Below are 11,799 nucleotides of genomic sequence, written 5' to 3'. Positions count from 1 at the left end.
TAGACTAGTCTGGGGGTATATTGGGGAGATGGGCCTTACCTCATATATACCTTGGGTGTGGGAGCATGGGCATTAGCAATTGTTCTCTCAGGGCCCAGATTCTACCCAGGATTTGCTGGACTGAATGTCAAAGTCCCCTCTATTCCCAGGACAGGGTGGGGGGGGGGGGGTTGCAGTTGACTGGTGCATAATATGCTGTCCATGTTTTTTTAATGATGTTTAAACAAAACATCACTAAAAATCCAGGAATCATACAACTGAGGGCCCTTCACAATAATTAAGTGAATCTTGAGGAGTCCCAAGGATGCACAGACAGTTTTAAAAGGGAATCTCCAGTATTTAATGGTAATTAGGACCTTAGGTTTTCTGTATCACTTATTCACTTCACTCAGGACATATCTCTTTATATCCATTCATTTTCTGTAATACAAATTCAAAATGATGATGCTTTTTTCTATTAAATTCATCAACATGCTTATTTTTGATTTTATAATCAATGAATTTACCAAATCTTGCCATATTTTTCTATATTGGCTCACCTAATATACATCCTACCAAAATGGTATTTTCTGATTCCGATGAATAAATGCAGGGCGCTACACAAATATTTTTATCAGTTGACCCACAGGATCACCTACTCCAAAAAATTGGTGACCCTTTCGCAAAAAACAATTTTAATTTATTGTTTTAAAATAAACTAAGAATCACTCTACAGTCTTTTAAAAGCCTTTCCTCATCAAGCTTTTATTTCTATGTGGGAAATGACTCTGGAGCATCGCTTACAAATCACCACATTGCGAAATATTAATGACATAATTCACATCGCAAAAATGTGTTGCAGAATTCTCGGTCCTACTAAAACTCGACAAACAGAACCGGCCCTCAGGTTTGAAGATCTCATTACATTTCCATACTTTAGAAACAGAAATAAAGTTTGCTGTTGATATTTGCCAGGTGATGAAGCGTAATGGCAGCCCAAAGAAGATGCAGAGGACAGAACAGATGTGTCATATATCCAAACCTAACAACCTAAGTATGGACATTGCAATTTGTGCAGGTATTTTTGGATATTACTTGTAATAATATATATAATAATTAACAACATTATATTCTCATCAAATATGCAGAAAATTGAATAAATACTCTTGTGATACATAAAAATTGAATAAATAACACTTTTACAATAAACATTTGCAAGCATGATAATTGATATGTTGTTCATTATTATAAATCAAACATCCCACAGTGTAGACTGTTCATACACAGGCATTTGATCATAGCCAGTTGAGTTTTATGGGAAGTGGACAACTGAACCAAAATGTCAGGTACATGTCTAATGCCTGTGACTTCAGGTAAAAAAAGAGTAAATTTAACTTTGTTTAAAGACAACTGTGTTAAACTTCACTGCTAAGATTCCTGATAATTGTTCTGATTGTGGATGTCTCCTGTTGAACATAATTTTATCTACCAAACCGAAAGATGTACTCCTTGAACACTATTCTAAGGCAAAAAAGGGTATTAGAATCCCTGAAATACGGAAAGCTTCGGGGGGCTTTGCCCCCATGTCCCCCCACCAGGGCTTTGCCCTGGACCCATCGGGGGCCTTGAGCGGCCCCCTGAACCCCACGCAGACATTTTCAGGATTGGCAACTTGGCTCTGTTATCATCCCTGAGGACCTGAAATTAGCAAATGCTGGCATGTTTTGAAGTGTGTGTCGCTTACACCTGTTAAAGCTATTCTTTCTGAAGTCATTTATCTTTGGGGGACAATTTATAACAGTAGCAGTGAAAACGTTTGCAGATCTATATAAAAACTAAGCATGATTTATGCAGCACCAGTCAATTGAAACCATGCCCCCCCTCCCCCTCAGGGCCAAAGTTCCCCCCAGGTCCGGGAGTATACAAGGGAAAGCGGGGAAATGGGCCGTGTTTTTACCTTTTAGGTGGACCCACAGTGTCGAGTGAATGCAGTGGTTTTGTTTTGGGGGAAAATAGCGGAGAATGGGCCTTACTTAGTTATCCTGGGGTCCGGGGCCATTTTTGCAGGGATTTTACCAGCAGTTTGTCCCAGCAGGCTGGTGATTTTACCCAGGATTGGCTTGACCGAAAGTCAAAATCCCCTCTATTTCCCGGAGCTAGGGGTCTGTTGTTACAATGGACTGGTGCATTAATCCTCTTTTTTTAGGAGAATGACCAGGGTAAAATGTGAAATTTGTATGTTGTTAATGTTAGATGTTAAATATGTTTATATTTTCTTGCATTTTTAAGGGACTCACTCGTGTTTTTGGACCAAAAATTGTTTTTCTGGTAATGCATATATATGCAAACACTTATTTATTATAATTTTACTCTATGATATCCAAATTGCAGAAAAATATATAGTGTATAATTATTGTATAAAAAAAGTATTTTACTTTTATAAAGTTAGGTGCGAACCCAAGTGAGGAAAAAATAGAAACCCAATGCTTTCACCACTACGCCACCAGGACTTATCCAAATGTGATGGATAGTTTGACCTTTTAACAATACATTGATAAAATCTAGTGATCATGTCAATCAACCAATCACGCAACAACAAATATGTCATTAAGTGTCCATTAGTGGTCTCCAAAGAGGATATTTGAGCAAATATTTGTTATACAAGCACCCTTAATCCAACATTATTTTAACCGGTTAAAATTGAATTATCATCTATTTTAATGCTGTGAATGTTTGTATATATTTTTATGTAGGAATAACATGATGGACTGATTTTAGGGACAGGACAAAAGTTAAAACAGTTGTTTTTAAACCACTTCATGCACACACAATTCCAAGTTCTAATCAACTTGGCTTACACACTTTAATATATAAGGTGAACAGATTCACAGTTGTGACATATTTGGACAAAGGCCTTTCATTTTTAAATGTCGAAATCTTGTTATATATTTTGGTAGGATACATTTTTAGCTCACTGTCACTTTGTGACAAGGTGAGCTTTTGTGATCGCCTTTTGTCCGGCATCCGTCGTGCGTCGTCCGTCAACAATTTACTTAAAAGACATCTCCTCCTTAACCGCTTGGCCAATATTAATAAAACTTCATAGGGATGGTCCTTGGGTGGTCTTCTAACAAAGTTGTTCAAAGAATTCAATTCCATGCAGAACTCGGGTTGCCATGGCAACCAAAAGGAAAAACTTTAAAAATCTTCTTCTCCCAAACCACAAGGCTTAGGCCGTTGATATATGGAAGGTAGGATCACCAAATGGTCCTCTACAAAGATTGTTCAAATTATGGCCCTTGGGTCAAAATTGGCCCCGCCCCTGGGGGTCATGGGTTTTCTCTATATGTTTATAGTGAAAACTTAAAAAATCTTCTCCTCTGAACTTACTTTGCCTAGAGCTTAGATATTTGGCATGATTCATCGTCTAGTGGACCTCTACAAAGTTTGTTCAAATTATGGCGTTGGGGTCAAAATTGGCCCGCCCCTGGGGGTCATGTGTTTTCTCTATATGTTTATAGTGAAAACTTAAAAAAATCTTCTCCTCTGAAATTACTTGGCCTAGAGCTTAGATATTTGGCATGATTCAACGTCTAGTGGACCTCTACAAAGTTTGTTCAAATTATGGCCCTGGGGTCAAAATTGGCCACACCCCGGTGGGTCATTTGTTTTCTTTATATATTTATAGTGAAACCTTAAAAAATCTTCTCCTCTGAACTTACTTGGCCTAGAGCTTATATATTTGGCATGATTCATCGTCTAGTGGACCTCTACAAAGATTGTTCAAATTATGGCCTTGGGGTCTAAATTGGCCCCGCCCCGGGGGGTCATGGGTATACTTGATATGTTTATAGTTAAAACTTCAAAAATCTTCTCCTCTTAACTTACTAGAGCTTAGATATTTGGCATGATTCATCGTCTATGTGACCTTTACAAAGATTGTTCAAATTATGGCCTTGGGGTCAAAATTGTCCCCGCCCCGGGGGGTCATGGGTTTTCTCTATATGTTTATAGTGAAAACTTAAAAAAATCTTCTCCTCTGAACTTACGGTACTTGGACTAGAGCTTAGATATTTGGCATGATTCATCGTCTAGTGGACCTTTACAAAGATTATTCAAATTATGGCCCTGGGGTCAAAATTGGCCCGCCCCGGGGGGTCATGGGTTTTCTTTTTATGTTTATAGTGAAAACCTTAAAAAATCTTCTCCTGTGAACTTACTTGGCCTAGAGCTTAGATATTTGGCAAGATTCATCGTCTAGTGGACCTCTACAAAGTTTGTTCAAATTATGGCCCTAGGGTCAAAATTGTCCCCGCCTCGTGGGGTCATGGGTTTTCTCTATACGTTTATAGTGAAAACTTAAAAAATCTTCCCCTCTTAACTTACTTGGCCTAGAGCTTAGATATTTGGCATGATTCATCGTCTAGTGGACCTCTACAAAGTTTGTTCAAATTATGGCCCTGGGGTCAAAATTGGCCCCGCCCGGGGGGTCATGGGTATTCTCTATATGTTTATAGTGAAAACTTCAAAAATCATCTCCTCTGAACTAACGTTGCTTAGAGCTTAGATATTTGGCATGATTCATCGTCTAGTGGACCTCTACAAAGTTTGTTCAAATTATGGCCCTGGGGTCAAAATTGGCCACACCCCGGGGCTGATGGGTTTTCTCTATATGTGTTATAGTGAAAACTTAAAAAATCTTCTCCGAACTCACAAAAAAAAGTAACGTCTTAATTTAAACTGGATAACATATTTAGTACACATACCAATTTTCAATATGGGCCACATACAACAATTAATAACAAATATACATATATAGATACACACTTAAATCAAGTAGTGACAAGACCTTAGATATTTGGCATGATATATCATCTAGTTGACTTGTACCAATATTGTTCAATCTTTGGCTCTGGGGTCAAAAAATGGCCCCACCCGGGCGGTCATGGGTTTCCTTATATATGTATATGATGAAAACTTAAAAAATCTTCTTCTCCGAAACCAAAAGGCGAAGGCCTTATATATTTGGTATGAAGCATCGTTTATCGGACCACTATTAAGATTGTTCAAACTTTAGCCCTGGGGTCAAAATTGGCCACGCCCCGTGTTCATAGGCTTAGGTTTTCAATATTTGTATATACATTGAAGAATGTGCAATATATGACAGGTGAGCGATTCAGGGCCATTTGGCCCTCTTGTTTAATAAGCTTATTATTAATCTCTTGAATTTAATACTTAACACACCAAATAGGCTTGAATTTTACCAACAGTGCTATATTAAAAAAAATTTCTTCCAATCACTAAACAAATACTGCCTAAATGGTGTTCACATCATTAAATCTTTACAGCAGTTCTATATTGATCACTACTATTATTTTTTTTATAATTGATCACTTGATAGTTAAAACTGACTAGGTACTGTTCACAATTTAACAAAAAAATTATTTTAATCAAATAAGTTCCATTATAATTATAACATGACTGGTAATACTGACTAGATACTGTTCACAATCATAACACTGTTCCCAATCATAACACTGTTCACAATCATAACACATTTTTTATATTAAACATAAGTCAGTTCCATTTGAATCATAACATGATAGTTTATACTGACTGGATACTGTTCTCATCACTGAATCTTCAAAAACATTTTTTTGTTAAAAACTAACTGAAACAATTGCACACAACAGTTACTGACTCTGTGGATGGTGTTCACAGCATTGAATCTTTACACAAGTTCTTTTATTAAACACTACAACTATTTCACACGTCAGTCACTTCCTGGATGGTTTTCTAATTATTTAATCTTTACATGTGTCGACTATTAAATTAACTGAATGTTGTGTTGATTAATAATCAAAACTATTTCCCTGAGGTCAGGTAAAACCAGTTAACTATTAGCCTTGGGAATTTCTTTGTCGTGGACATCATTATATCAAATGCATGTACAGTCATTGTAGGTGGCATGATTTCTTTCTCAATTTTTGACAAAACCTCTATGACAATGAATTTTTCCCCAAATTGTTTCAACATGGAGCCTGTCTTTAGGTATGGCGATCTCCTCTTCATGTTTACTTGCATTTTCAGCCGTTCGATATCCACGTACAGCCTTACGATTGTATAAGAGGGAATGCTTGTGTTAAAAATATCGGAGAACGTATCACTTTCATTTATTTTAACAAATGAATTTACTGTTTTGCTGTCCGAGAAATAGCTTAACTAAAACCAGTCCGCCAGTTTCTCGAGCATTGTTGTCAGGGCTTACAATTGGATGACTTATAGACTGGCTATAGAAACGATGAAAAGCTGAATGTGGAAGAAGTTGTCTTTTTTCCATGACATATTATTTTAATCGACGGGTTATATTCGGGGCGGAGGGATTAAAAAAGTTTGGGATTTCCAATTTCATTTTTTTTCTGAAGTTGCTTTTTTTGAGCGGCGGGTTTGTTAAAGCTGCACTCTCACAGATATACCATTTTTACAGCTTTTTTTTATTTTTTGTCTCGGAAAGGCCAAATTTGTGCATAACTGTCTGCAAACTAATGATTTAAGATTGCTGACAAAAAATCAGATGGTGGATTTTCATATTTCCGTTCGAAATTAATGTTTTATGGCCTAAACCATTACTAACTGTTTAAGAAAAATGCACAAAACATCATTTTTTTACTTAAATGTAAAAATCTGCGACCTTTTTTTTGTCAGCAGTCTTATATAAATGGTTTCCATGGATTTTCGCAACAATTGGTTGGTTCCAAGACAAAAAATAAAAATGTTGTCAAAACGTTCAATCTGTGAGAGTGCAGCTTTAAATGAACAATAAAAAACAGTAACCAAATTAATAACATACTTTTAAAATCAATAAAATGTCTGCTGGAAGTGAATCTAAGTATAGTTTTTAGATAAATAAAAGAATACAATTTTATCTATGTTGTTTATTTTTGGTAATGATATTTCTTGTTTTCTAAGACCCTGCCCTCATTTGCCTGTCGTTTGTTTCCTGGGAATGCTGTATCTAAAAGGGAGATTTTTCTCAACTGCATTATTACTGAATTATGTGATGTGTTTGTTTATTTCAGGCAACTCGGATGTTCACAATGGTCCAGCTCATTATTATGAGGACATTGCCCCAAGTTCAAACATTGGTAAGTTTGTGATTGCAGACTCTTAATGTGTCTTAACATTACTATAGCCCTAATGTTTCATAGTACATGTTGTATCTCAGTAGCTTGTCTTTTCTCACACACTGTCCTCAGTTGCCTGTCAGTTAACACTGTGTGTCTTCAATTGCCTTCAGTGGGAGTTTTTTTTATCAGATGTTTCTCAACTGCATTATTACTGAATTATGTGATGTGTTTGTTTAACTTCAGGCAACTCTGATGTTCACAATGGTCCAGCCCATTATTATGAGGACATTGCCGCGAGTTCAAACATTGGTAAGTTTGTGATTGTGGACTCTTAATGTCCCTTTACAATAGTACAGCCCTTATGTTTCATTAAGGGCTTCCATTAAGAATTTAAAACTGGAAGTAAGAATTTCCTGACCATCAATATTGGAAGATTTTTACTATAATTTAATGGTTTAAGTTTCCCCGAGTACAATTTCTTCTTTTCCAGTATTTTTTTAAATAGTATGTTAAAAATCACATAATTTTGAAGCTATATCTTGCCAAATTCACAGATTTGTGTTATATTACTCATTTTTCTCCAAGACTGATTGAAATTTTGAGCATAAAAGTAATATTGACACCAGGTTTTGATATTTTGAACTTTCAAACTTTTTACTTTGGAAGTTTCTTCAAAATTATGGAAGTTTTTGTACTTCCAAGGAATTAAGTTTGGAAGTTTTAACCCATTTCAAGGGAGTAAGATACTTCCAAACTTCCTTAAATGGAAGCCCGGCTGTGTCTTCAATTTCCTTCAGTGGGAGATTTTAATTATACAGATGTTTCTTAACTGCATCATTACTGAATTATGTGATGTGTTTGTTTATTTCAGGCAACTCTGATGTTCACAATGGTCCAGCCATTATTATGAGGACATTGCCGCGAGTTCAAACATTGGTAAGTTTGTGATTGCAGACCTTAATGTGTCTTAACATTACTATAGCCCTAATGTTTCATAGTACATGTTGTATCTCAGTAGCTTGTCTTTTCTCACACACTGTCCTCAGTTGCCTGTCAGTTAACACTGTGTGTCTTCAATTGCCTTCAGTGGGAGTTTTTTTTTCAGATGTTTCTCAACTGCATTATTACTGATTATGTGATGTGTTTGTTTAACTTCAGGCAACTCTGATGTTCACAATGGTCCAGCTCATTATTATGTGGACATTGCCCCGAGTTCAAACATTGGTAAGTTTGTGATTGTGGACTCTTTAATAGGTGTAATATGTATATATTTACATAGGATAGCTTGGTGACATTAGAAACTTTCTTGACCATTTATTGCAGATAAGATGTGGGCATTTTCCCACACACAACCTTAATTTAGCATTGCATTATCACATATTTATAATATATAGCATTCACAATTTAATATAGTACTTTAAATGTAAATATATATATATTATAAATATGTGAAAGTTCATTTCAGGACCATTGATTCAATCATAAATGCCCTATGTCAAATTGGCCATTGACCCAAGAAGCACTAATGAGGTTCATGGGAATTATCAGTTAGATGAGGACAGTTATGATCATATGAATGTCAGAAATAATTTCATTGCTTTTGTATAAAAATAAAACATTAAAATGAGCACAATTGAACATATATCCTTTCTTTGACTTAGAGACATTCAACTTCACTCCGACTCAGGCACCTGGTATGGTCCAAGAGACATTGTTCATGAAGTATTTTTTTCAATTAGTTAATACATATATTTAGATCAAGGTCTTGCATTCAATTGTCAAAAATAAAAATATATCCTTGTGTGGGGATTTTCTGATTATGACTTTGTCGTGATAGATATGATTTAAAATAACTACTAATAATCTTTCTCAAGCATTGCACATCTATGACAGATTTCAGATGCTGAAAACGTTATGGTCACCGTTTCTTCTGTTCTCCAACAATGCTGCTTTCACTTCTTTGTTCTCTAACCAGCTATCGGCGGACGATATCAAGTCCCAAATTAGTTTGAAATTCATAATGTTTTATGTAGCATTTATACAAATATTTATATATTTTTAAAGGAGTTAAGCACCATCCAAGGAAGTGACAAAGAACACCTTGAAGCCAAACCCCAGCTGTGGAAACTGGTATACAGAAGTGCTTCAGGTTACAGAAACGCCATTCCAAGTTGGATTAAGAGACGTTATCAAGCAAAACAAATGTTTACATAGAAGGTCTTTGACAGTGGTAAACAGGATTGACAGCTACAGCAACGCTGAATAATTATCACCAGTGTTGTGGTTTGTGTCATGGTTTTGTTAAAGTAAGGAATCAGTCTTTATGTGAAGTGTCTAGGCCGCATATTTCAAAATTCAGCTTTTGAGATTTTTGTGTAGCAAACACCATATCTTACAACACAGATGTATAACTCTAAGTATTGATCATGAAACATATGTGAATATATAGAAAGAGTAGTCAAATAAAATGACATCATCTAATCATTTTTATTTTGGGTGTGTAATGTGAAAATGGCATGTACTTAAATAAATGAACATATTCTTAAAATAGGCATTTTTAATCATATGTCACTAAATAATAATAATGTATCGTTTATTTGACCAAGGTGTAATGTAGTTGAAATTTCTTTTTTTATATTTTTATATGCAATTATCTGCACTAGTCACTGTAATATTTGGTTTGATGAATTACATGTATCATGATGTAGAAATAAAGGATAAATGTTTGTTTTTTCAGTTCACTTTTGTAAAAAAATCAACGAGTAAGCACCAAAGTTATATTTCACAAGTGTAATTTTCATTTTTGTGTCGCCTGAAAAGACGACATATAGGGGTTACTTTTGTCGGCGGCGGCGTTCGCGTCCATTTTCGCTTGTCCGGTGTATATCTCCTAAACTATTAGTGGTATCAACTTGAAACTTCATATGTACATAGATCTAATTGAGGGCAAGTGCAGTGCACAAGAAACTGTTACTCTTGCTTCCATATTTTTAGAGTTTTGCCCTTTGTTATTTTTCATGCTTAAACTTTTGTCCGGGGCATATCTTGTAGAATCTAAGAGTTATCAACTTGAAACTTCATAGTAGATAGATCTCATGGAGGGCAAGTGCAGTGCACAATAACTGTTCTTGCTTCTATTTTTAGAGTTTTGCCCTTTGTTATTTTCATGCTTAAACTTTTGTCCGGGGCATATCTTGTAGAATATAAGAGTTATCAACTTGAAACTTCATATGTAGATAGATCTCATGGAGGGCAAGTGCAGTGCACAATAACAGTAACTCTTGCTTTCTTAGTTTTAAAGTTATTGCCCTTTGTTAATTTTCATGCTTAAAGTTTTGTCCGGGGCATATCTTGAAGAATATAAGAGGTATCAACTTGAAACTTCATAGCTAGATATATCTCATTGAGGGCAAGTGCAGTGCACAAGAACTGTTACTCTTGCTTCCATATTTTTAGAGTTTTGCCCTTTGTTATTTTTCATGCTTAAAGTTTTGTCCGGGCATATCTTGTAGAATATAAGAGTTATCAACTTGAAACATCATATGTAGATAGATCTCATGGAGGGCAAGTGCAGTGCACAATAACAGTAACTCTTGCTTTCTTAGTTTTAAAATTATTGCCCTTTGTTAATTTTCATGCTTAAAGTTTTGTCCGGGCAATATCTTGAAGAATATAAGAGGTATCAACTTGAAACTTCATAGCTAGACAGATCTCATTGAGGGCAAGTGCAGTGCACAATAACAGTAACTCTTGCTTTCTTAGTTTTAAAATTATTGCCCTTTGTTAATTTTCATGCTTAAAGTTTTGTCCGGGCCATATCTTGAAGAATATAAGAGGTATCAACTTGAAACTTCATAGCTAGGTATATCTCATTGAGGGCAAGTGCAGTGCACAAGAACCGTTACTCTTGCTGCCATATTTTTAGAGTTATTGCCCTTTGTTAATTTTCTTGCTTAGGTTTTGTCCGTGGCATATCTCGTAAACTATAGGAGATTTCAACCTGAAACTTATTCCGTAGGTATATCTGATTGAGGGTTCAAATGCCACCTACACTTGAAAGTTAAATGGCAACATCATTGTCTATAAATGAATAAAATGCCAATCTAACAGCTATAATGTCGACAGTAAATAATTCGTCAGGCGACACATCCGACTTGCGGAGTTCTAGTTGGTGTTCACAATTGTGAAATATATTGTGTTTCAAAACTAAAACAACTTTTTTTAGTATATGCCTAAAATTGGTATATTGAGACATTTAATTGCATTATATTTCCACGAAACGCCATTGATTTTGTGTCACAGCCCTGTGTGCTCTGAATTTTGTTTTGGATAGCAGAGCAGGCTATAATTTCAAATCAGTAAAAAAATATCGAATTGATATTTTTACTGTTTCAAACAATCAATTTCTTTCTCACTGATATATCCCTAAAAACCACTTGAAAGCATATATACTAAACATCTTTAATCTCTTTAAGTGTAAAATTATAAACTTTTATATACCTTTTAATATTGTGTTAAACACGAAGAAGTGATACATTTTTTAGACTGTATATTCTAAAATAACTAGTGTATTTTGAAAGAAAATTGTGCAAAATAACAACAAAAATGGTACCTGCACTATCCATTTATGTAATGGCAAAATATTTGTTTATTAATATGGTCATATGCAACCTTACATGAATATTCTCATAAT

The 11,799-nt window shown here is 35.2% G+C and overlaps 1 protein-coding gene across 5 annotated transcripts in view; it reads left to right on the top strand.

Annotated features, from left to right (window-relative positions):
- The window catches only part of LOC128241536 (uncharacterized), an 11,189-nt gene extending 1,527 nt beyond the window's left edge, over positions 1–9,662 (top strand). For 2 of the 5 annotated variants that reach the window (XM_052958767.1, XM_052958622.1), the window contains exons 2-7: positions 955–1,033; positions 7,059–7,124; positions 7,350–7,415; positions 7,978–8,042; positions 8,265–8,330; positions 9,171–9,662. In XM_052958767.1, coding sequence (XP_052814727.1) covers positions 958–1,033; positions 7,059–7,124; positions 7,350–7,415; positions 7,978–8,042; positions 8,265–8,330; positions 9,171–9,320 — 489 coding nt within the window. In that variant the 5' untranslated portion in view covers positions 955–957 and the 3' untranslated portion in view covers positions 9,321–9,662. Of the gene's footprint in view, positions 1–954; positions 1,058–7,058; positions 7,125–7,349; positions 7,416–7,977; positions 8,043–8,264; positions 8,331–9,170 lie in introns of all 5 variants that reach the window. The other 3 variants (XM_052958694.1, XM_052958555.1, XM_052958846.1) reach the window with 2 other exon arrangements.
- Positions 9,663–11,799: the final 2,137 nt, after the last annotated feature.

Source organism: Mya arenaria, chromosome 1 (assembly GCF_026914265.1).
Source record: "Mya arenaria isolate MELC-2E11 chromosome 1, ASM2691426v1".
In the NCBI taxonomy this organism is placed as follows: domain Eukaryota; kingdom Metazoa; phylum Mollusca; class Bivalvia; order Myida; family Myidae; genus Mya; species Mya arenaria.
Note: the sequence above shows the minus strand (reverse complement) of the source record. Positions and strands in the feature narration are given on the sequence as shown.